A 24661-nucleotide genomic window follows, 5' to 3' on the forward strand; every position below is an offset into this window, starting at 1 on the left:
GCTGCCCGAGGTGCCCAGTGGGGGCCGGGCGTCATGGTGGCGTCCGAGGCAGGACTGGCTGACGGCCCACAGCAGGACAAGCACGGGAGGGGTCTCGGGTCCTGGAGGACAGGCAGCCCTGAGCCCCCAGTGCCCTAGTTTGGCTGCTCCCAGGTATGGCACTGGGGGTCTCTGGGGGTCTTTGGGCTCTCCTACTGCTGTGGGCCCCCAAGGGCAGGGTGAGGCCCCGGGGTCCGTGGTGTCCAGGGGTCCACACAGATCTCTGCCCATCTGTCATGTTTCCACCCGCCCGCTCCAGCAGGACAGCGCCAGGCAGGGAGATGCGAGGACAGTGGTGGGTGTGGGCTGGGCGGGGGAGGAGGTGGCTGCAGGGCGGGGACAGCACAGCTGGAAAGCCGGCCCGGGGCCTCCCTGATGCCGGGACAGCCCGCCTGGGGCTTCTCGCCGTCCTGGCAGGTGACAGCCTGGTCTCCAGGGCTGCCCGGTCCCGAGGCCCGGAGGCCGGGGTGACCGTGGGCGGGGCCCGCTCCCCACGTCCTTTGCGGAGGTCATCCTGCAGAGAGAGCCAAGGGGTCCTCTCCGGCCCTTCTGTCTGCACAGGTGGTTTTTTTGGGCTCCTTCTGGCTTGGGGGTCTGCCATGCCCACCTGTTCCCACGGGGGTCCACCTCCATGGGCTCCTGGGAGGGCGGGCTGCACACACAGCCCCTGCCTGCCCCCCTGACTCCACCCCTTCTGGGGTGCTGCTCCCACCCCGTCCCTCCTCCGCGTCCCAGCTCTTGGCTCCCTGACACCCCAGCAGGGGGCACAGCACCCCCAGCTGGGAACCGGCCTGTGCCCCTCACCCATGGGGTCATGCTTCACCCCCAGGCGTCCTCAGCTGGGGTCCCCCCAACCCACCCAGCCCTGGCTTCTCACTGCCGCAGGGACTCCATGAAGCTTCTCCTTCTGGGGGAAACAGTGGGAAACCCGGGGTCCCAAATAGCTGAGGGCGGGATGGACATGTGCTGTCTGGAGGTGGGGCACGTGGGTGCGGGGGGAGCCTGGGTTTCCTGAGACAGAGGCCTGGTCCTGTGTGTGTGGGAACGGAGCAGGGCCCCGCACGGGAAGGTGTGTGAGCCCGGCGTGTGCCTGGCGTGTGCATATGCGGAGCTGGCCGGTGTCACGCGAGGTGTCTCCCGTGTTATGCAGACACACACCAAGACCCCAGAGCCGGGCTGCAGGACTTTCCCACATCCCACCAGAGCTGGATCTGTGCTGGCTGAGGCGGTGGGCTCCCTGCTGCCCTCGGGGTGGGGTCCCCGGGGCCTCTTCTCTGCATCCGTGAAACAGGCGTGAGTGCCCGTCAGCACCCCTCTGCAGCCAGGTGACCACTGGGGTAGAGTCCCAGCTGGCCGGCCCATCCCCCGGGGGTGGAGCTTCCAGAAGATTCTAGGTACTGACCTCCGCCCCTCGACTGACCCTGCCCCCACCCTCATCTCTGCCGTGTGGCCCCTCCTGGCCCCTCCTGGCCCCTTCCCCACAAAGGCCGACCAGAGCCTCTGGATGCCGTTGGCGGCCCCAGCGGGTCCCGCCAGGCTCCCTAGTCCTGGAGCTCAAGCGTCTACTTCCTAGGGGCTCCTCAGACCACAGCGGGTGCAGGGCTGCTGTGAGGCAAGGCAACTCCCAGAAGAGGGGCCCAGGTGAGACCCAAGAGGAAGGGGGCACCCTTGGGGGGATGGGCCCAGCCCGGGGAGGAGTCACGCCTGGTCTGAATCAAGGCCCCCCCACCACACGGTGGCTCCCACGCCTGCTGCTCCAGGTGATCCTCCATCTTCAGGGGTCCACACGCCCTCCAGCCACCCACCCACCCAGAGGTCAGCCCCACCCTCCTACTCATCCATCCATCAGTGGGTGCACCGGCACGCACAGGACACACGGGGGCCACGGGCTGGGCGCTGGGCCCCGAGGACGGTGCAGGCTGCTGGCTGACCTCACCTGCACAGACGGGCGACAAGGGGGTGGAGGGCAGGCAGGGGCCCCGTCTGAGCGCCTTAATTCCGCGCAGGGTGCCTCCCCGAGGCCCACGTCCCTGCCTGGGCCGCCCCCAGAGCAGGGCAGGCAAAGCCCACCACCCCCCCGCCTTGTTGGCCAGGCCAGTCACCCGCCTGAAGGACACCCCCTGGAGGTTAGGTGGCCACCTCTGCCCCCAGCCCTCCAGACCCTCTGGTCCTGGGGACGAAGGGCTGCAGAGTGAGGGGGTGGGGACATGGCAGGGGAGCGGCCCGCGCCCGCACAGAGGAGGAGAAAGATAAGTGATGGGCCGTATTTTAAGGCATATTAACCCAATTACAAGTATATTTTTACAATCGTGGCTCCAACATTTATCACGCGGTGTTATTAGCCCCAGAGCTGGGCTGTGTCAGATGAAGGCTATGAAACAGGAGCGTTTCATTACGTTCTGCCGCGCCGGGCTGCAGCCCGCGACTCTTAAACCGCGTGATTTTATCAAAATCTTCGGAAATTGAAGCAATCACTAAAAGGTGTCGGGGAATTAAAATGTTCTGTCTCGGTGAAAGAGATACACTTCTTGTAACATATATCAGGGGTCTTTTTTTAAAAGACACATTACTATGCAGAGAACAGGCATCTGAGCGGGAGGGGCGTTCCAGAAGCGTCCTGCGACAGCGATTCTTCACGCTTAAAAATGGTCTCTGAGGGACGCGCCGCTGGAGCCTCGTGGGGCCTCTCTCCCTGGGCATTCTCTGCTCTTGTTAGTCACCCTCGTGAGACAGCTGGGGCTCGCGCCAACCCCCATGGGCCTCAGGGCTGAAGACTGTACCCTCCAGCTGGCGGCACCCGGCGGCGGTCCAGCCCTGTCTGCGCCCTCCGGGCAGGGGAGGCCGGGGTTTGGAATGTGCCCCCGGATTTGTCAGACACTCGGCTGCCCTTCTGGGCCGAAGTCCGTGGGCAGAGCGGTGACTGGGGTGCACAGCCGGGCTGCCCCCCTGCCCACGTTCCTGAGCTTATTAAGGGGGGCACAGCAGGGACCACCCCAGGGCCTGGAGGGCCCCAGAGCCGAGGAGCAGCCTTGCTGGGCGCCACCCTGGAGCCAGAGGGTGTGCAGGGTGTGGGGGGCCCCGCAGAAGCCAGACCCACGGGGGAGGGACAGCCGCTTGCTCCACACCACCCCCCAAGGTTCTGGGCTGAGGAGCTACGGGCAGATGTCTGCACGGGGCCTGGTGGCCGGTCTCCGAGGAGGAGCCCAGTGCTGGGGTGGCTGGAGGAGCCCCCTGACTTCACGGACATCAGGGGGTGGTGGTCTGTGGCAGAGGTTGACCTGGGCAGTGCAGGGAGAGGCCTGTGGCTGGGCTTGGTGGGGGACGGGGACAGGAGGCGCCTGGAGGGCCCTGGCTGCAGCCCCTCGGGGGCCTTCGGCGCATGCGCCTCTCCAGGCCTCACGGTTGACCGGGGGCTGCTGGACCTCACGGCCCCAGGGGGTGGCCGGGACGCGCACCCGGCAGCGGGCGCGTGGGCGCCCACAAGGAGCCCCTCTGAGCCTTGTGATGGCGGTGGACACGGGCTTGAGACCCCAGGGCTCCTGGACCAGGCTTCCCAGCTCACTGACCAGGCTTCTGTGTCTGTCTCTCCTTTTAAAAGCAGGGCTGTTGGAGAAGCAGCGCAGTTGAAAAGCTGGGCGTGGCTGACGTCCTCCAGGGGCTAAAGGGCCCCACACGGTGGGGAGGGGTTATGCTGGGAGCCCCCAGGAGCGGGCAGAGCCGCTGGTCCACCTTCTCCGGCACTGGGGGGCGGGGTGACTGGGGGGGGGCCGCCAGGTGGGCGTGCTGAGCCGAGGGGGAGTCCTGGCTGGGATCCGCTGCTTTGGGGCGGAGGGAATGTGGGGTCTCTGAACAGCTTCTGGCCTATGTGACTCTGTAACTTTCTCAAAATAAAAGTTTGAGTAAAAACAAGTAGTTTCACAACAGTTCTGAGAAGAAATTCCAGCATGGGAGGACGCAGAGGGAGCACCAGCCCCTCCTCCACCCCCGGGGGGAGACCTCCTCCCACCCCTGGGCTCTCCCCTACTACCCACACCCAGCTCGGGCCAGGCCTGACCTGCCTGTGCTGCCCGGAGCCTGGCGTCGGACTGCTGGGAACGCTCTACCAGGCAGTCCTCTGCTGCGGGCGCTCTGCCGGGGGGCGCTCTGTTGGGGGTGCTCTGCGGGTGGCCGAGCCCTCTGGGTCTGACGGGGACTCTGGGCTCCTCCCACCCCTCCCCCGCTCCTGTGCTGGGCGCCTGGACCTGTTTCCTGGAGGCCCTGCGGGAAGCCCAGAGGGGCGGTGGTCAAAGTCAGCGCGACCCCGGCTGGGGGAGCGGCGGGCCTGTGGGCACGTGCGGTGGGAAGGGCCCAGCGCGGAGCCCTCCCGTGAGGGGCGGACTCTCCGCCTCATGCCTGGGTTGCCCCGGGGCCCGCCGATGGACAGGAGAGACGAGCCCTCGGGGGCGGGACAGGTCAGCTGGAGGAGCGGGTGGGGCGGGGCGCGGCTGCCCGGTGGGCGGGGCCTCGGCCCCAACCAGCGCCCAAGTGTGTCACTCCCAGGACGCTTCTGCAGGCTGGCCTGGGGGTGGCCCTGAGCCGCCGGGTGTCCTGCCTCCTCTCGCCCCTCTGTCCCCAAGTGCCCCTGGAGCCTGGCTCAGGAGCAGGGCCCCAGGCCACAGGGACAGTGCAGGCAGGCGAGGACAGCCGCCCTCTCCTGTCCCTGGTTGAGCTTGGCCTGGCCTATCTGGCAGTGACCCGGAGGCACAACCCGTCCTGGGTGGGTCCCCTGGGGCGGCTGGGTGGCCCTGGGGTGGGGCTCTCCTTTGCAGGTCAAGGGAGAGGAGGAGACAAAGGGCCTGAATGGACCACGCAGGGGCCCAGCCGTGGCCTCTTAGCTCCTTCCTGGTCTGGCTGGGCTGGGTGGGGTCCGAGCTGGTTCCTGAGGGCTGCGCACCACCCACCGAGGCGCAAGCTGAACTGCAGGGGTGCTGGGCAGGCCAGGAGGGTCGGGCCGGCCCGGGTCTGCTCCGGTGCTGTGAGCTTATACCAGGGACCGTTTCCCGGGGCCCCGCCCGCCCATCCTGGCCCACCAGCCTCTTGGAACACCTACTAGTTTGGTGGTACGGCAGTGACTCTGGACGCCTGGTGGGGGCGGCTGTGGGGGGCAGCCTGTGGACAGAGCTCTGGGGCAGCTGACCACCCGCAGCCCTGTCCTCGGCCTCCAGCACCACCATCCTCGTCTCTGCCACCTGAGGTCCCCCACGTGCCTGCCCTGCCCTCTGACCCCACGTGTGCGGGGTTGTGTGCCCTCACCCCCCACCACCACGCAGAAAGGAGGGGCGTTGCCTGGCCAGTGAGGCCATGGCCCCTGCGTGGACACTAGGGAAGGAGGCGAGAACCTTCCGGACTTCACACCACCCACAGTGTGGAGTCGTGCCCGCGGTCCGGGGAGTGTGGGGAGGGGAAGAGGGACCCTCGTGATAACGGTCACAGTCACAGCCCTGCAGCCCCTGGGGCCCTGGGATCCTGGGGCCTGGCTGCAGTCCGCCTTTTGCTCACGACCAAAACGAGCTGAGTCGTTGGCTCCGAGACCAGAGCCCCCAGGGACCCAAGGTCCCTTCCCTTCCTTTCCTCACCCCTCCCCTACCCCATCCGTCTGTGCCTCCAGGCTGGCACCTCCGCCTCCAGGAAGGCTTCCAGACTGTGCCGTGAGTTGTAACTTCCTGCGTTTGTCTGCCTACCCTGCCTGCGGAGTCTTGTATAGAGAGCCCCTGGAGGCAGGGCCACCCATGGGTTCCCAGCCGTCCTGCCCCTTAACCAGGACCTGCGGGAATGAGGGACACGCCCTGGAGGGCAGCCTGGAGGTGGTGTTCACCAAGCTGCAGTCCTGGCTCTGCTGGGCTGCGGGGGCCTGGAGGCTCCGAGGAGTCCCTGCCTCTCAGGCCCCAAGGGGCGGCAGTGACGGGCGGCCGCCAGCTGGGCTCTCTCCGGCCTGTAAATTTCCAGCGGACGGCAGTCCTCCGGAGACTGTATCTCCTGCTTGTTGGTGTCAGAGACTTTGCCACACTGGGGTCAAGAGTTATCCTGCCCGTCTTTTGTGTTCTAAATTTAATTGTTGCAGTCCTTTTCTCCCTTAAAAAGATCAGTAAAAACTGTTAATTTGATCAATACTTAATTTTTTCACCCGAAGCGCGTTTCTTCTGCTGGCCCGTGATAAGCAGGCGGCGGGGCAGAGGGACAAGTAAATTGTCAGGAATTTCTCCACTCTCCCGCGGCCGCTCCACCACTTAGAGCCGTGTAATTTATACCCCGGCAGTCGCTCTGCAATTACCCTGTCTATTGCTGTCGACAGTATCGCACTATCTTTTAAATAGATCCGGCTTGGCTGGTCCGGACGAGCCAACAGGACAAATGACGCCATCCCTCATCCCACGAGCCCTAAAGAGATAAGTCCCTTAAAGAGGGGCCCATTTATCAGCTGATACAAGCTGGGTACTTACAAGCCCACTCCTTTGTTTGGGCTCTTTTCAGATTTCCAAAGCTATTGATCTACCGAGGGGGCCAGGCTGGGGCGTGAGGCGGGGTGCCGCAGGGCAGCCCCGGGCCCAGCTGACCCACAACTCTGAGAACCCCGGGAGGGGCAGGGTGTCTCCCCGGCTGCCTCGTGGGCCGCTTCCCCGCCCCCCCCCAACCGCCCCCGCCCCCGGCCAGGCCCACTGTGGGCGCCTCCCTCGGCCAGGAGGACGAGCTTCCTCTCTTGGGCAGGCGAGCAGGCGTATGGGCACCCTCTGACCCTCAGGCTTGTAGGCCAAGCCAGCCCCTAGGCACTCCCTGGCCCCTACAAGGCCTGTGCTGGGGGCTGGGAGGGGCTGGCCCCGGCGGGAGCCCCCAACCCAGGCCTGCTCCCACCTGGAAGGACACCTCTATCTGCTCAGCATCCAGGGTGCGCCTTCTCGGGGCTCGGACATGGGCACACGGCTCCCATGGGGTCTGCATCCCGCGACTGTCGGGACTTGGCATGAGGAAGTGGGGTGACAGGCCAGTGCTGGGGGCTGCATCAAAGGGCGGGTGGTGAATGGCTCTGATTCTCGGAAGGGGCTCCTAGGCTCATCGGCCCCCTGGGGCCCAGGTCCAGGCGGTCCCCCAGCTGGTGGGGCTGGTCCTGTGAGGCCCAGCTAACTGCCCCCAGGGTCATGACCGCGGCCCGTGTGCGGGGCCGGGACGGGATGGGGTGTCTGTGCTCTCTGCGTCGGGCGGGCCCGGGCCTCCATTGGGCCCCTGTGCTCACCTGGCTCTGCCAGGACCTCGGGGAGGGGGCAGCAGGTGGACTGTCCTGGGCCCCCTGGAACCAACCCAAGAGCGGCGGCAGCTGTGGGGTGATGAACGGCCCTGGCAGAGCCTGTCCACTCACTCCCGGCCGGACTGGAAGGAAGAAGGGACTCCTAAAGGCTCCCCGACAGCTGTTTCCACGAGACCTGGGGGTGGTGAGGGCCCGAGGGGCCCAAGAGGCAGGGCCTGACCCTTGGAGCAGGGTAGCGGGGCAGCCTCCCCCAGCCCTGGTCATCCTCTCTGCCTGCCCCCTGCTCCCTCCCCTGGTGTGTATCCATCATGTGCCCCAGAGGGGCGCAGGGGGACGCTGCTGGTGGGGACGGGGAGGTGACCTCTCCTGGAGGCCAGGGCCTGGGTGCCGCCCCACGATGACGCTGGTCCTGGGTTCCAGCCAGAATCGGGGGGTGGCTCCTACCTGTAGAGCTAGCCCTGCTCAGCAGAGTGAGGAACGGTGTCCAACAGCAGGCCCAGGCGCCTCGAGGAGGAAGGCAATGGCCCCGGGGCTCGCGTGGCCCCTGGGAGCAGAGACCAAGCCAAGGGCCGGCCTCACACAGGGTCACCGACCTGCCTACATCCTGTCTGACCCCTCAGGCTACCCCTGGGCATGCGGGCCCTCCCTAAGCCCTGCCCCCACAGGCTGTGGGCTGACCACTCGGGGGCAGCCCTGACCTCAGACCCGGACTTGGGCGGGAGGTGGGCTGTCCCTGGGCCCCCAGCCTCAGGCATCCCTCCAAAGCCAGATCTCTCTTCCCTCTGGGCCCCCCGACCCCCTGGCCTCCAGTCTGAGGATCCTAGGGCCAGGCCTGGTCTGGTGAGAGGGAGCTGGGGCGGGCTGACAGGATGGGCGGCGGGAGGGGCAAGGCTGTGCAGGGCAGGGGCCGGGATGTCGGGTGTGGGGGGCACGCTGCAGCTTGCTTCTAAGTGACCTCCACGACCTCCAAGCACCCCCCTTCCAATCAAGTGAGGGTCCTGGGGGAACCAAGGTCCTGGGAAGGGGTAAACTGTGGCTGGTCGGGACCCTGCAGGCCCCTCCCTCTGGTAGGCTTGGCGGCGATCTGTGCATCGCCTCCGCCTGGACGCGCCCCGGCCATGTGGGCGACAGGCCGCCGGGCTGCAAGGTTGCGCCATAGAGCCATCACTGTCCGTGGAGACGGATGGGAGCGCCGTGTCGGACGTGGCTGATGGGGGCGATACACCGAGGGTCATCTGTTTGGTCTTAATTTAGAAAAGCTTCACGAGATTATTACGTGGCGTTTTTTCCCCTGCGGTGCTCGATGCTATCGGGTGGGTTCAGGGCTCAGCTTTCCCGTTTATCTTCCTCAGAGAGCGGCCCAGACGAAACCCCCAGAAACAAATAGAAATGAGCTCTGCCGCGTCTCTCTTTAAAAATAGCACCCATTTATCAAGCAGCTGCGGGTGCCGGGCTCACACCCGTGGCTGGGACGACTGACGGCCCTGGGCTTCAGTATCTGCTCTCCCACTTAGCTCTCCTTCTAGCCAGGCTTCCTGTCCTGCCACGAGCTGCAGAAGGAGGCTCTGGACATTGGCACTGGCTGCCAGGCAGGATGGTCCTGGGACCAGGGGCTGCCGGCCAAGCACCCCCACATGTGAGCAAGGGGAGCCCCAGAGCAGCGCCAGGGTGCCCCCCGCTGAGGCTCTCATCTGGGGATTCTGTTTCCTCTCTCTGCTGAGACCCCTCTGGAGGGGCTCACATCCTCCCCTCCAGGGATTCCCAGACCCCTGCATGGACCCTGAACCCACACCTGGAAGGAGCCACGGGCAGGTGGACGGAGCTGGTCACGAGGACTTTCTGGTGTGTTCACTCAAGTAATACACGCCTTCGGTGGGCAGGCAGGCGCGGCGCTGTGGGTGCTGTGGGAAGCGAGGCTGACCGCCGCTCTGTCCTCACTAGGTCACCATGTGCTGGCTCGCACCTGTTCAGGAAGGCCGTCCTGGGGCCTGTTTTCCCTCTCAGCTCCACTCCTGGCAAATGCAAGGGCAGCTGGCTTTTCAAGGTGGATCAAAGATCCTGGAGGGCAGAGGCTACCGTGTGTTCAGAGAGGGACCTGCCTCCATGGAGGTTGGGGAGAGGCAGGGCCTTCGCAAGCCTGGAAAAGGAGAAAAGAAAAAATTAAAACAAGCACAGAAATTGGAAAGCACACAAGACGGCATTAGGCGACTCGTGTAAAATCAGGGCTTCCCGGTGGCTCAGTAGTAAAGAATCCACCTGCCAAGGCAGGAGATGCAAGAGACGTGGGTTCAGTCCCTGGGTTGGAAGATCCCCTGGAGAAGGAAATGGCAACCCGCTCCAGGATTCTTGCCTGGAAAATCCTATGGACAGGGGAACCTGGCGGGCTGCAGTCCGTGGGGCTCACCAAGGACTTGGGCACAACTTAGTGACTAAAACAACAATAAATATAAACGAGTTAGACTCAGTGACCTGAAAGCAGAGACTCACAGGTTGGATGAGAAACACATGCTGCAGTGCGTTGCTAGAGAAGGAATGTTTTAAAGGAGGAGGCACAGAAAAGTTGAAAATCAAGGAAGGAACAAGCACAACAATAGCAATAGCACTCCCCGAGTGACGAGAGCCGGGGCCAGGCCTGCCTGTATGTGTCTGAGGGTCTCCTGCAGAGGCGTGGGTCTGCAAGGGCCCGCCGTGGGGACGGGGACACTGGCAGCAGCAGTTCTGGGAGGCAGCGGTTGGCCTGTCCTCTTGGAGTTTGACTTTAGACCTCCCTTAGACTCCAGGGATGAGCTGCCTCAGGCAAATAACTGACAGGAAGGGAGCACAGCCCCAGCCCTCAGGAGAAAATCGGATTAAAGGTTCACAAGCACATCCCCGTCCACCAGAGCAAGACCCAGTTTCCCCCACAGCCAATCCCTCCCATCAGGAAGCATGACATGCCCCTTATCCTCATCCATCAGAGGGCAGACAGAAGAAGCAAGAACTACAATCCCACAGCCTCCAGAATGAAAACCACAGTCACAGAAAGCTCACCAAAATGATCCCATGGACCACAGCCTCGTGTAACTCAGTGAAGCTATGAGCCACGCTGGTTAGGGCCACCCAAGATGAACGGGCCATGGTGGAGAGTTCTGACAAATGTGGTCCACTGCAGAAGGGATTGGCAAACCACTTCAGTATTCCTGCCTTGAGAACGCCATAGACAGCAAGCATGAAACACCGAAAGATGATCCACCCAGGTCAGGAGGTGTCCAATATACTACTAGAGAAGAGCAGAGAGAGAGCTCCAGTAAGAAGGGAAGGCTCTTGGCCAAAGCAGATACGATGCTCAGCTCTGGATATGTATGGTGGTGAATGTTAAGTCCGACGCTGTAAAGAATAATATTGCGTCGGGACCTGGAATGTTAGGTCCATGAAGTGAAGTGAGGTGAAGTCACTCACTCGTGTCCACTCTTTGCGACCCCATGGACTGTAGCCTACCAGGCTCCTCCGTCCATGGGGTTTTCCAGGCAAGAGTGTGAGTCAACGTAAATTGGAAGTGGTCAAACAGGAGACGGCAGGAGTGAACCAGCATCAAATGATACAATCTTAAGATAAATGTGAAACTCCATGTGAGAATGTTACCAGGAGGAATATATGATAAGCTATGGGAGTAGGAACTTTGAACAAACTCATAAAATGATAGATTAAATACATTAAAAAACTCAGTACAGATTGTAAAGTCTGAATGGTAAATTGCCGTGTTACATCTATTATTTCCCTATCAATTTACATGTCCCATGGAGAATATGGGTTCTTTTGTGCATAATTTATTATTCACAGAAATAGGCTACGTGCTAGGCCACGGTGATGGTTACCTTCAGAGGCCGTCAGACCTCACTGCAAATTTGGTTCAAATAACTGAGACAGAAGAAGAGACACACACCGCCCCCGCCAGAGGGGTGTGAAAAAGTCTGGATTACCCGCATAATCGACGCTTCTGAGAGCAGTGCAGCCTCCTGAGTGTGCTTGTGCTAAGTCTCTTCAGTCGTGTCCGCCTCTCTGCGACCCATGGACTGTAGCCCGCCAGGCTCCTCTGCCCGTGGGATTCTCCAGACAAGAAACTGGAGTGGGTTGCCGCGCCCTCCTCTGCGGGATCTTCCCGGCCCAGGGACTGAACCCGTCTGTCTGGCAGGCGGGTTCTGTGCCACTAGGGCCACCTGGGAAGACCAGGCCTCTTGAGCAAGTCAGGAATGACTGGGGAGCTTTTTTACTGTGGTTCGGGGCGGGGGCGGGGGGGGAACGCTCCCGTGTGTGGGCCTGGGTCGCCTACATCTCGACCAGCGTGGGGGGGGGGGCACACCAGGCCCTCCCGTCATTCTGTGCAGCTCTGAGACCCAACGGGAGGAGCGAGGAGCAAGGCTTAGACACCGCCAGCAGCCAGACACCAAACACTGGGGGCGGACGCCCACAGAGCCGTAGGAGGAAACGTGACAGATGCCAAAGAACCGACATAGCGCCGCCTACATTCTCCGAGAGTGATGCAAAGAAAGAGACAGCCAAAGAACAGTGAGGGCCTTCCTGGTGGTCCGAGGGCTGAGACTCCTTGCTCCCTTCACAACGGGCCGGGGTTTGACCCCTGGTCAGGGAACCAGACCCCCATGCTGCAATCAAAGACCCCGCATGCCTTGGGTTAAGACAAAAGCACACGATAACTTGAAAAATTTTAAAGCACTGCAAGTTAGGAGTTGTGGTACATTCCTGAAGCAACAACAAAATTAAAAGATTATGGTTTTAAATACATTTATCAGAAAAGAAAGAATGAAAATAAGTGAGGTAAGTATCCAGTTGGCTATAAAAAGCTGAAGAAGCTAAAGATAAGATCTAAAAAGAAGATGGAAATAAAGATAAGAGGAGAAATCAATGAAGTAGAGAACATTTTTAACATTAAAAGGCTAAAAAAGATTTACAAAGCTAAAAATGGTTCAGTCCTTATCCACATAACAAACAGACTTCGGGCCAGATTGAGAAGCAGTGCAAAGAAGCAGATAAACACAGGATGAAAAATGGAAATAACTGAAAAAATAATACAGGCAAATTATGAGTGACTAGAGTTCCAGAAAAGCATCTATTTCTGCTTTAGTGACTATGCCAAAGCCTTTGTGTGGATCCCAATAAACTGTGGGAAATTCTGAAAGAGATGGGCGCACCAGACCACCTGACCTGCCTCTTGAGAAACCTGTATGCGGGTCAGGAAGCAACAGTTAGAACTGGACATGGAACAACAGACTGATTTCAAATAGGAAAAGGAGTATGTCAAGGCTGTATATTGTCACCCTGCTTATTTAACTTATATGCAGAGTACATCATGAGAAACGCTGGGCTGGAAGAAGCACAAGCTGGAATCAAGATTGCCCAGAGAAATATCAATAACCTCAGATATGCAGATGACACCACCCTTATGGCAGAAAGTGAAGAGGAACTAAAGAGCCTCTTGATGAAGGTGAAAGAGGAGAGTGAAAAAGTTGGCTTAAAGGTCAACATTCAGAAAACTAAAATCATGGCATCTGGTCCCATCACTTCATGGGAAATAGATGGGGAAACAGTGGAAACAGTGTCAGACTTTATTTTTCTGGGCTCCAAAATCACTGCAGATGGTGAGTGCAGCCATGAAATTAAAAGACACTTACTCCTTGGAAGAAAAGTTATGACCAACCTAGACAGCATATTCAAAAGCAGAGACATTACTTTGCCAACAAAGGTCCGTCTAATTAAGGCTATGGTTTTTCCTGTGGTCATGTATGGATGTGAGAATTGGACTGTGAAGAAGGCTGAGCACTGAAGAATTGATGCTTTTGAACTGTGGTGTTAGAGAAGACTCTTGAGAGTCCCTTGGACTGCAAGGAGATCCAACCAGTCCATTCTGAAGGAGATCAGCCCTGGGATTTCTTTGGAAGGGATGATGCTAAAGCTGAAACTCCAGTACTTTGGCCACCTCATGCGAAGAGTTGACTCATTGGAAAAGACTGATGCTGGGAGGGATTGGGGGCAGGAGGAGAAGGTGACGACAGAGGATGCGATGGCTGGATGGCATCACTGACTCGATGGACGTGAGTCTGAGTGAACTCCGGGAGTTGGTGATGGACAGGGAGGCCTGGCGTGCTGTGATTCATGGGGTTGCAAGGAGTCGGACATGACTGAGTGACTGCACTGAACTGAACACATACATACTCATGCAGATAAAACAGATAAAATTCTAAAAATATCTAAAATGCCAAAATTGACGACCAAAGAGAAAACTTATATAGACCAAAATCCATTAATTGAGAAACAAATAATTCCTCATTAAAAACTTTCAAGAAAGATAAATTATTTCTTATGAAGACTCTTCTAGAGAACAGAAAATAAGAAAAAGCCTCTCACCTCATTTTATGAGTTAGTAATACAGTTATTCCAGAATCAGAACAGAAAAGAGAATATAAGCTTTTCTTTTTTGGCCACTCCAGGCTGCAGGTGGGATCTGAGTTCCCTACTCAGGGATTGAACTCATGCCCTCTGCAGGAGAAGCATGAGGTCTTAACCACTTGACTACCAGGGAATTCCAAAGCATTTTCAACAAAAAATCATAAATAAAATATAATCAACTCTAAGTGTACACTAAATTTTTTTTATTTAAAAAACTATCAAATGGGTTTATTCCAGGAATGCAAAGACAGTTCAACATCAGAAAATCTTTCAATGTGACTGACTTCATGAATAGACTAAAGAAGAAGAATCATGTTATAATCTGAATAGATGCCCACGCCTACCTGCTACCCAAAAGAGGATTTGACCATTGTTGTCGTTCAGTCGCTAAGTCGTATCCGACTCTTCACAACCCCACGGACTGCAGCCTGCCAGGCTCCCCGTCCTTCACCAACTCCCAGAGCTCGCTCAGACTCATGTCCATTGTATCCATCATGCCATCCAGCCACTTCACCCTGTATCACTCCCTTCTCCTCCTGCCCTCAATCTTTCCTGGGGTCAGAGTCCTTTCCAATGAGTCGGCTCTTTGCATACTGTGGCCAAAGTGTTGGAGCTTCTGCTTCAGCTTCAGCATCAGTCCTTCCAATGAGTATTCAGGGTTGATTTCCTTTAGGATGGACTGGTTGGATCTCCGTGCTGTCCAAGGAACTCTCAGGAGTCTTCTACAGCACCACAGTTTGAAAGCATTGATTCTTTGGCCCTCAGCCTTCTTTATGGTCCAGCTCTCACACCTGCACACGACTACTGGAAAACCCATAGATTTGACTATATGGACCTTTGTCAGCAAAGCGATGTCTCTGCTTTTTAGTACACCATCTAGGTTTGCCTTAGCTTTTCTTCCAAGGAGCAAGAATCTTTTAATTTCATCGCTGCAGTCACCATCTGCAGTGATTTTGGAGCCCAAGGGAATGTGACCATTATGATGGTTAATTTTACGACAACTTGACTAGGCCATGGGGTGCACAGACACTCGGTCAAATGTGATCCTGGGATGTGTGTGAGGGTGTTTCTAGATGAGATTAGAAGCTGGACTGGTGGACTGAGTGAAGCAATGTGGGTGGGGCTCACCCAGTCAACCCAAGGCCTGAACAGAACAGAAACAGTGAGTAACTGGGAATGCGTCCTGCCTGGTGGTTTAAGCTGGGACGTCAGTCTTTCCTGCTTTCAGACTTGAACGGAAAAATTGGCTGATCTTGGTTCTTGAGGCAGCTCTTGGATGGGAGGTTTCACCACTGGCCCTCCCGGTTCTCAGGCCTTCAGACTTGAGCTGGATGACACGTCGTCTCTCCTGGGTCTCCAGCTTGCTGACGGCAGATCTTGGGACTTGTCAGCCCCCATAATTGCATGACTCAATTCCCTACAATAAATCTCTTATTACACATGTACACATGATAAGGACACGCCATTTCTTTTTGACTTTATTTTTTAGAATTTGTTTCTTTTTTGCTGTGCTGGGTCTTCACTGCGCTTGGACTTGCTCTGGCTGTGGGGAGCGGGGACGACTTCTGAGCTGCGGTGCCCCGTCCTCTTGCGGTGGCTTCTCTGGTGGCAGGGCTCAGGCTCCAGGGCCGTGGCTCAGTAGTCACGTGGCTCGCGGGCTCTAGATCTCTGGCTCAATAGTTGCGGCACATGGGCTTAGCTGCCCCTTGGCACGTAGGATCCTCCTGGACCAGTGATGGAACCCGCGTCCCCTGCACTGGCAGGTAGACCTTTTACCACTGAACCACCAGGGAAGCCCAGGGTATATTATTTCTATTGCTCAGACCAAGAAGAATGGAATAAGATAATAAAAAGTAAATAAGAGGTTATTGGATTGGAAAGAGAGACAAATTCATTTTATAAAGTTGATGTGATTACCTACATAGAAAACCCAACAAAGCCAATGGGTAGATCATTAGAATTGATAAGAGAATTTAGCAAAACTGACAGATACAAGATCATTGTGTAAGTTGTCAATTGCTGTGAAACAAATTACCACAAAAGTCAGCAGCTTAAAGCAACAGACCCTGATTATCTCCTAGCTTTTGTGGGTCAGGAGTCCGGGAGCTGTGTAGCTGGGTGCTTTGGGCCCCATCTCTCATGAAGTGGAGACTAGACGCCGGCTGGGGCTGCATCATCAGAAGGCTTGACTGGGGCTGGAGCATCCGCCTCCAAGATGCTGGGCCCCCGGCTGTCGGAGGAGGACCTCAGCTTCCTGCTGGCACTGGTGGGAGGCTTGATTTCCTGACCTTGTGGACTTTCCACGTGGCTACTTCAATGTCTAATCGCCAAGGCAGCCGGCCCCCCCACCCCCAGGGGAGTGACCAGAGAGGGAGAGCGGTGGAGGGGGGATGCCCTCCACAGTCCACTCTCAGAGGTCACACGGCCACTGCCTCCACATGCTGGTCATAAGGGCTCGCTCAGCACCGCCTGCCCTGGAAGGAAAGGCAGTTAAGCTCCTCCTCCTTAAGGGAAGGGTGTCAAAGTGTCTGTGGACAGATGTGTAAAATATCACAGTTATCTTCCAAAAACCATTTGGGTTCCCCCAAACTGGTAATGACCTGCCTCCTGAGAAATTTGTATGCAGGTCAGGAAGCAACAGTTAGAACTGGACATGGAACAACAGACTGGTTCCAAATAGGAAAAGGTGTTCATCAAGGTTGATTATTGTCACCCTGTTTATTTAACTTATATGCAGAGTACATCATGAGAAACGCTGGATGGACTGGAAGAACCACAAGCTGGAATCAAGATTGCCCAGAGAAATATCAATAACCTCAGATATGCAGATGACACCACCCTTATGGCAGAAAGTGAAGAAGAACTAAAGAGCCTGTTGAAGAAAGAGAAAGAGGAGAGTGAAAAAGTTGGCTTAAAGGTCAACATTCAGAAAACGAAGATCATGGCATCCGGTCCCACCACTTCATGGGAAATAGATGGGGAAACAGTGTCAGACTTTATTTTTCTGGGCTCCAAAATCACTGCAGATGGTGAGTGCAGCCATGAAATTAAAAGACGCTTACTCCTTGGAAGGAAAGTTATGACCAACCTAGATAGCATATTCAGAAGCAGAGACATTACTTTGCCAACAAAGGTCCGTCTAGTCAAGGCTATGGTTTTTCCTGTGGTCATGTATGGATGTGAGAGTTGGACTGTGAAGAAGGCTGAGCGCCGACGAATTGATGCTTTTGAACTGTGGTGTTGGAGAAGACTCTTGAGAGTCCCTTGGACTGCAAGGAGATCCAACCAGTCCATTCTGAAGGAGATCAGCCCTGGGATTTCTTTGGAAGGCATGATGCTGTAGCTGAAACTCCAGTACTTTGGCCTCCTCATGCGAAGAGTTGACTCACTGGAAAAGACTCTGATGTTGGGAGGCATTGGAGGCAGGAGGAGAAGGGGACGACAGAGGATGAGATGGCTGGATGGCATCACCGACTCAATGGATGTGAGTTTGAGTGAACTCCGGGAGATGGTGATGGACAGGGAGGCCTGGTATGCTGCGATTCATGGGGTCGAAAAGAGTCGGACACGACTGAGCGACTGAACTGAAGTGAACTGAGCGACTAAACAACAGCAAAGACAGGAAGAAAACAGCATGGCAGAGTCACTGGACCAGACGAATGAACCCTTCAAGCCCCAAATACCGACTCCCCCAAACGAATCCATGCATTTGTGGCAACTTGATCTATGACAGAGGTGATACCTGACATCTCAGGAAATGGGAGATTTTTTTTTTTTTTTTAAGAATATGTTTAAAAAAAAAAAAACGGTTCTGCAAATCCCTTGACACTCTCCCACTGAGAGGTAGGAGGGTCTCTGTCTCCTGCCTCGAACCTGGACTGGTCTCGGTGACCTGCTTGTGACCAACAGAATGCAGACAGATAAGACCATAGAGCGTTTACTGCTGGATCGGAGGCGGTCATGCCTCTGCCTGTTCTCTTGGGATGCTGGTTCTGGGTGTGGCCAGGCACAAGGTGCAGAGTCTTCTCCCCAGAGACCACCGCGCTGGACAGGCCTCGGGTAGAAGCCCCGGAGATCCCAGGAGACGGGCAGCAGCAACACCCAACCACACGGGGACTGACTCAGCCGTGCACCCCAGCCAGCCTCTGACTGCAGCTCACCACGAGTCACTTCCAGGTTCCAGGAGCTCAGACATGATCAAAACAAGACGTGTGCCTTATGCCCCGAAGTGTTGGGATAATTTTTTACACAGCAACAGAAATTGGAACAAACAATATTGAGAAAACTGGGTCACTTTACTGAAAATGGAGTGTAGGGTCCCTACCTCATGCCAAATACAGCGGGGATCCCCACCTCCCGCCACGCACAGAGGGGAACCTTCTGTAAGAAGCTAGAGACCGAACCGTGAATTATAAAACTGCAGGGGCCAACGCTGGAGAGTGTCTTCGTGACCTTGAACAGGGAAGGCTTTCTTCATTTCTCCAGAAGAACAAAGCATACGGCGAAAAAATGGATGGATCTGGTTGTATCAGAAGGAAGGATTCCGCAGACCACGTTGACAAGTGGGCACCAGGCCAACGGTGGAGAGAACATACAGGAGACCACCCTGCGTCCCCTTGAGAAAGATGAAGCCTCAGGAACGAGGCCGGGCCGAGGACAAGAGCCCAGGAGGGACCCGAGTGAGTGAGGCCTGCCCCGGGCTCCTGCCTTTCTGAACAGACGGCGCTCGATGGCTCTCGAGGGCGCTGGCTGGCGCGGCAGCAGCTCCAGGCTCTGGCAGAAGGCGTTCCGGCTTTCCCGCACAGAGCAGGGGAGTGGAGGTGCCCTCTGCGTGGGGAGGTCAGTCTGGTTGCTTCAAAGCCAGCTGTGTGGGAAGCGCTCAGGCTCTCGTGGGGCCTCCTGTACTCCCCACGGCTGTCCCAGTGCTCCCCAGGGTGCTTGGTAATTACCCCTGGCCGAAAACTCATTGCAGGGTCTGCTGAGGCCCAGAAGTTTGTGTCCCCCCATTCAAATGTGGCAGCCCTGGCCCCCCAAGGTGACGGTGTGGGGAGGTGGGGTCTTTGGGAGGTAATCAGGGTAAGATGAGGCCAGGAGGGTGGGGCCGTGATGGGGTTAGCACGCTGAGAGGAAGGGGTGAGCCTGCCACCCCCTGCCAGGACTCAGGGACAAAGAAGCTGCATCTGCGGGCCGGACGTGGCCCTCACAGGGGACCACCCTGCTCCAGGGCTTCCGGCCTCCAGGACTGCGAGAGACAAAGTCCTGTCTCACAAGGCCCCCAGTGGTGTCTGGCGGGGGCACAAGCAGACCAAGACTGGGTCGGTGACGGTCACGCTCACCCGTCCACTTGCCTAGGCTGAGGCCCTAGTTGTTTGGTCAAACTCCAGCCACGATGTCGCTCCAAGGGCTTTTAAAAAGTATTTATTGACTTTTGGCTGCTGGGTCTTCGTTGTTGCCAAGGGCTTTCTCTAGTTGCGGAGCGCAGGGCCTCCTCTCTGCTGTGGTGCATGGGCTTCTCGTGGCTTCTCTCGTCGTGGGCCACGGGCTCCGGGGTGCAGGCTCAGGGCGGGGCACACGGGAGTGGTTGCTCTGCGGTGTGTGGGACCTTCCCAGACCAGGCGGAGAGCCTGTGCCACAGGACCGCCAGGGAAGTCCCTGTGAGTGTGCTTTTTAGGTGAGTTTTTGTTCAGTCACTCGGTCGTGTCCGACTCTTGCGACCCCATGGGCTGACCCCATGGACGGTAGCCCGCCAGGCTCCTCTGTCCATGGAATTCTCCAGGCAAGAATACTGGAGTGGGTTGTCATTTCCTTGTCCAGGGGATCTTCCTGATGCAGGGATTGAACCCAGGTCTCCTGCATTGCGGGCAGATGATTCACCAACTGAACTACGAGGGAAGTTCAATAATTACCTATAATCAGATGTATAGGTGCAGACATACACAGGTAAATACCAGGCAAGTATTACATGTAGAGTGTGTGTGTGTGTCTGTGCGTGTGTGAGCATGGTACACACAGAGAGAAAAAGAGATATGTTAAAGAACTGGCTCTTGCAACTGTGGGGCTGGTGAATCTGAATTTTGCAGGCTGGGGACCCAGGGAAGAGCTGAAGTTGTAGCTCGAGTCCAAAGACCATCTGGAGGCAGAATTCCTTCTTCCTCAGAGGAGGTTGCTTTGCTTTATTTCTTTTAAGGTCTGCTTGGATGTGGCCCACCCAGAGTGGAGAGCAGTCTGCTTTACTCAAAGTCTGCTGATTTAAACCCTAATCTCACTTAAAATTGATGCTTTTGAACTGTGTTGTTGGAGAAGACTCTTGAGAGTCGCTTGGACTGTAAGGAGATCCAACCAGTCCATCCTAAAGGAGACCAACCCTGAATACTCATTGGAGGACTGATGCTGAAGCTCCACTACTTTGGCCACCTGATGTGAAGACCTGACTCAGTGGAAAAGACCCTGATGCTGGGAAAGATTGAAGGTGGAGGAGAAGGGGACGACAGAGGATGAGATGCTTGGATGGCATCAGCGACTGAATGGACATGAGCTTGAGCGACCTCCAGGAGATGGTGAAGGACACGGGGTCACACGAGTCAGATACGACTGAGCTACTAAACCACCGCCATCATACGTCTCACTGGTTCTTTTTCTCTGGAGAACCCTGACTAATTCAGGGTCTGCCACAGTCACCCAATGTTCCCATCTGCTCTGTTCTTGGTCATTTCGTTACTGTCAATGCCTGTTCAGAGGGCTGGATGACGGTCAGCCTCCAGTTGTGTGGCCACCTGATGTGAAGAATCGACTCACTGGAAAAACCCCTGATGCTGGGACAGAATGAGGGCAGGAGGAGAAGGGGACAACAGAGGACGAGACGCTTGGATGGCATCAGCGACTGAATGGACATGAGCTTGAGCGAGCTCCAGGAGATGGTGAAGGACACAGGGTCGCAAGAGTGGGACACGACTGAGCGACTGACCACAGCAAGCCAGGCTGCTCTCCGAGAACATCGCCCACCTGGAGGGCGCCCTGATGTCAGGGGTGCTCTTTCCATCAAATAAACCCTCAATGCTACAATGCCCAGTGAGCACACTGCTGCTTGCTGCTCTGAGGCTCATTTCTGTGGTTACGGGAAAGGCCAGCTTTCCCCCACATGTTATTTCTCAGGCGGTGAGGTGGCTCCCTCCCCTACCTAGAAATGCTGGCCGCCCTCCCACCTGGGTTTCCAGTAAGGGTTACAAATGCAGCAGGACCATAGGAAAGGAGAATCAGATGGCACACGTAATGACCAAGTTCGGAGAAGATGAACGTGCAGACTGGATTTTGCTTCTTTTTTCCTTTTTATCAGATTCTGTTGGTTCTGGGCCCCGCCCCCAGCACAGCGCAGGCAAGGGGGCCTGCCTGGAGGAGGGGGCTGCCCGCCTGGCCCAGGAACGCTGCCGTGGGTTCTGGTTCAGGCTGCCCTGTCAGCTCCAGGAGCCCTTTTCTGCCTCACGGTGGCCAGTGGGGTTCTGCACATGTCTGCCTGATGCCCGTGTTGGCGGGCGGCGGGGTGGGGGGGGAGGTTGCTGAGGGCGGGGCCCCAGAGGAGGGACAGGAGGGCTCTTCACAGCTGTGGCCAGAGGCCTGTCCCTTGAGCCAGGCCAGCCAGGGCGACCAGGTGAGCGGCTGCCGCCTGGCCCGGTGCCTGGCCTCCTGCAGATTCGGTTTGGCTCAGGCTGGGCAGCCGCTCCGGGGCTGGCGGCCGCGGGAGCCCAACTCACACTCCATCATCAACGGATGACAGCGGGAACGGTGGGAGTTCATTACAGGGACCATGAATTGTTGGAGGTAATTTAGATTACAATTTAAAGTTTAATTTAAAAATCTATCAACAAATGTGAAAGTACTGGAGGAACATTTTAAAATGCACTTTAATCTCAGCAGCACAAATAGCTTTTCGGGGCTCTAAACATCATCACCTGGAAAAACAGTAAAACTTTACTGCATCTTTAATTAAATTACAAACACAAAGGATAATTAACTTTTTTATTTTTATTTTATTCGTGCCATTGTTTCTCCTCCGAGTCAATATCTTGCAGCCGCAGGAGCGGCTGTTACGAGGAAGTTTACAGCCGGGCCTGATGTGTGCGGCTGCCTGAGGGATGAATGTCCCCCTGGCAGCTGAGACGCTGCCTGGCCCGGTGGGGTGGGCACAGGGTCAGCCCCCAGCTCCCCCGGCTCTGCCCCCAGCGTGGCATCCCTTCCCCACAGGCCCGGCTGGCCCCTGCGCCCCCAGCCAGGTGGGTGTGGGGACATGCATGGTTCATGCGTGCCAGGCTGTGCTCTGGGCATTCTCTTCTGACCGTGAACTCACTCAACCCTCTCAGTGGCTCTTTCACAGGTGTGGAAACTGAGGCACTGGGTTGGCAGGCAGCAGGTAAGTCGCTGTGGACGGGAGCGGAAGTCCTCAGGTGCAGCCCCAGCCAGGACCCTGGCCTTGGGCACCGAGGCTGGGGGTCTGGCGCCTAAGCGGGGACGTACTGATCCCCCTGCCTCGGGGGTTATGTCCTGCGGGCCCCTGAGACGCGGGGGTGAGGAGGGGGCCCTGAGCGGCTCCCAGCTGGCCCCCTGGGGGCTCCCTGGACGTGGTGGGTGGGTTCCTGGGGGCAAGGGTTTTCAAGGTTCCGGGAGCGGGGGGAGGGCAGTCGTGGGCAAGGCTGCCAGGCAGGCAGGGGCATGTGGGGGCTCGGGCCAGGAACCTGGACCCCGGGGAGCATCATGGGGGTGGTTCCCTCCTGAGCCCGGAGGAGCCGTGGGGGTGCCGGGGACCGTCCTCCCAGTCTGCGGGTGGGGGCGGGGGTGGGAGGGCTGGAGGCGCCTCACCCCCTCCCCCCTTCCCCTCCCCTCCCTCCTCCCTTCCCCTCCCCTCCCCCTCCTCCCTTCCCCTCCCAGGCTTCTTCCTCCCTGGTGTCTGGAGGGGCATGTGGTTTAGCACCTTCCTTTCCGGTCCCTCCCACCCGACATGACGGGGGAGGGAGTGCAGGTTGGGCACCTGGGCGGGTCTCTCCCCTGGGACACGGGGCACCTGGGCCCGCCAGTGGACGTTCAGCTTGGGCCCCTGCCCTTCCACGGTTCCTGAGCCAGTAAAGCGGGGCGATGGCCTTCCACAGTGCCCCCTTCTCCCCAGCGTCTTCCTAGCCCCCAGCCCCGGGCCTGGCGGCAGGTGGAAGCGTCCTGGCCCACAATGGGCCCAAGCTACACTCATACTCACACCCACTCATGCACAAGCCTTCACACACATGCACACACACACGTGGACAGCCCCTCACCTGCTGACACACTTGGGCACGTGCACACAGGTGCTGCACACTCACCCCTGCACACAGACACACCCACGCCTGCCCCTGCCCCCCGCGTGCACACACCTGCACCTTCCCCACCGCCAGCCCAGTGCCCTGCCAGGCGAGGGTTCAGCCCGCAGGGTCCAGGCTGCAGCCGGTGGTCAAGGGCAGTGAGGCTGGGAGAGGGCTTCAGAGCTTGGTCCAGCACGCCCCCCCCCCCCGCCCACCCCCCCACCCCAGGTCCCAGGGCTGTGTCCCTGCCTCCGCCTTCGGGGCTGGCCTGCGGGGCTGACGGGCCCACCCCTGGTGTAGGGAGATGGGCTGGGAGAGGGCTTCGGAGCTTGGTCCAGCCCCGCGGGTCCCAGGACCAGGACCGTGTCCCCACCTCCCCCTGTGGGACTGATGGGCCACCCCTGGTGCAGAGAGGCGGGGTGGGGGGCGATGCGGCTTGCGGGCATTCAGTTTTAGTGCAGTGGCTGCTTAATTATTGGTTAATCTAGCAATTTCGCATGCTTCATTTAATTCTAATTAGGAGAATTAATGGGCAGGGAATGAGGATTCCAACAGAGTGGCACAAAACAACCCTGAGCCTGGACAGTCCAGCGGGGCGGGGCGGCCTGCGGAGGGGGCCGGCCCGGAGAGTGGACCCCGGAGGCAGCCGAAGGTCGGGCTGGGGGCTCCGGGGGCGGGAGGAATCACTCCGTGGCCTCTGGGCCCCTCAGCCTCCGAGGGCGGAGGGGACCTGGGGCAGCCTGGCCGGCCCCCCACCGAGGCCCCCCAGCAACCCCCCCCCCCCGCCCCCCACCCCCCGCTGCCTCCCAGGCCCGGCGGCGCCTGCGTGTTTCTCTGCTCATCAGGCCGGCTCCCTGACAAGGCCCAACGTTGGACAAGACTGTTCCTCTAATTAAGGTGCTAATTGAATTAAATGGCTGCGGTAATGAGCAGATGAGCAGCATAAAAAGTAAAGAGTCAGATAGGCCAATTAACAAGCGCGCAGAGCATAATTATAACATTGCAAACACACGCGGCTGGCCTCCAGCGTTGTTAATTGTTACCAGGGGATTTATGGTAATTGGCCCCTCCACAGGCAGCAGCCAAACCTGCCCAGGGCCGGTAATTAAAAAAATGATATTCTACACAAATGCCGGATGGGCTAATTAGGCCTTGATTTACATAAAGGCCTGCGAGGAGGCCTGCCCGCCTCCCTGCCCGGGGGCGTGGTGGGCAGGGCAGGAGCCTCTGTGGGCCACGCGGTGGCAGCGTGCCGTCCTGATCGCCCGCAGCTGGCGGGGGGTCACCCCGGAGCCCTCAGGCACCACACAGGCACTGAGCTGAGTCCACAGGGCCCAGCTGCTCCGGGCCCAGACAGGCCTGCTGGCCAGCGCTCCCTCCCCACCACAGGCCCCGCCAGCATATGGGGAGTGAGGTGGCTTCAGGTCCCGTCCTCAGTGCCCCCAGCCTGGGTGTGCCCTCCCCTGGGACTCACGGCCTGGCGAGGGCCAGCTCTGCCCACCCTCCTGCCTCCCTGCACCCAGCCCTGCTGACCCTGCTCAGGGTCACCGGGGAGGGCGGCTGGACTGGGAGGGGGCTTAGG

General features: G+C 58.1%; 1 protein-coding gene across 1 annotated transcript; it reads left to right on the forward strand.

Moving 5' to 3' along the window:
• The first annotated feature begins 994 nt into the window (after nucleotides 1-994).
• LOC139183505 (collagen alpha-1(I) chain-like) lies at nucleotides 995-23359 on the forward strand. The gene is made up of 22 exons (XM_070790754.1): nucleotides 995-1015; nucleotides 1190-1332; nucleotides 1526-1680; nucleotides 1800-1887; nucleotides 2133-2230; nucleotides 2827-3614; nucleotides 4077-4219; nucleotides 4579-4795; nucleotides 5707-5726; nucleotides 5840-6047; nucleotides 7208-7502; nucleotides 7638-7674; nucleotides 7984-8158; nucleotides 8390-8548; nucleotides 8845-8954; nucleotides 9260-9362; nucleotides 15915-16025; nucleotides 18479-18598; nucleotides 18683-18794; nucleotides 21387-21538; nucleotides 21977-22026; nucleotides 23308-23359. The coding sequence occupies exons 1-22, from the start codon at nucleotides 995-997 to the stop codon at nucleotides 23357-23359; spliced, it is 3357 nt and encodes a 1118-aa protein (XP_070646855.1).
• Nucleotides 23360-24661: the final 1302 nt, after the last annotated feature.

The sequence above is a fragment of the Bos indicus genome, chromosome 6 (assembly GCF_029378745.1).
Source record: "Bos indicus isolate NIAB-ARS_2022 breed Sahiwal x Tharparkar chromosome 6, NIAB-ARS_B.indTharparkar_mat_pri_1.0, whole genome shotgun sequence".
NCBI lineage: Eukaryota > Metazoa > Chordata > Mammalia > Artiodactyla > Bovidae > Bos > Bos indicus.

Bases quoted from the DNA above. Each gene is read 5' to 3' on its own strand.
- LOC139183505 (XM_070790754.1), top strand. From the start codon at position 995: ATGGACATGTGCTGTCTGGAG. The intron at 4,796-5,706 runs GTGGGTCCCCTG...CTCCGCCTCCAG, and splicing joins GGAGGCACAACCCGTCCTGG to GAAGGCTTCCAGACTGTGCC. The intron at 8,159-8,389 runs GTGAGAGGGAGC...TCCCTCTGGTAG, and splicing joins CTAGGGCCAGGCCTGGTCTG to GCTTGGCGGCGATCTGTGCA.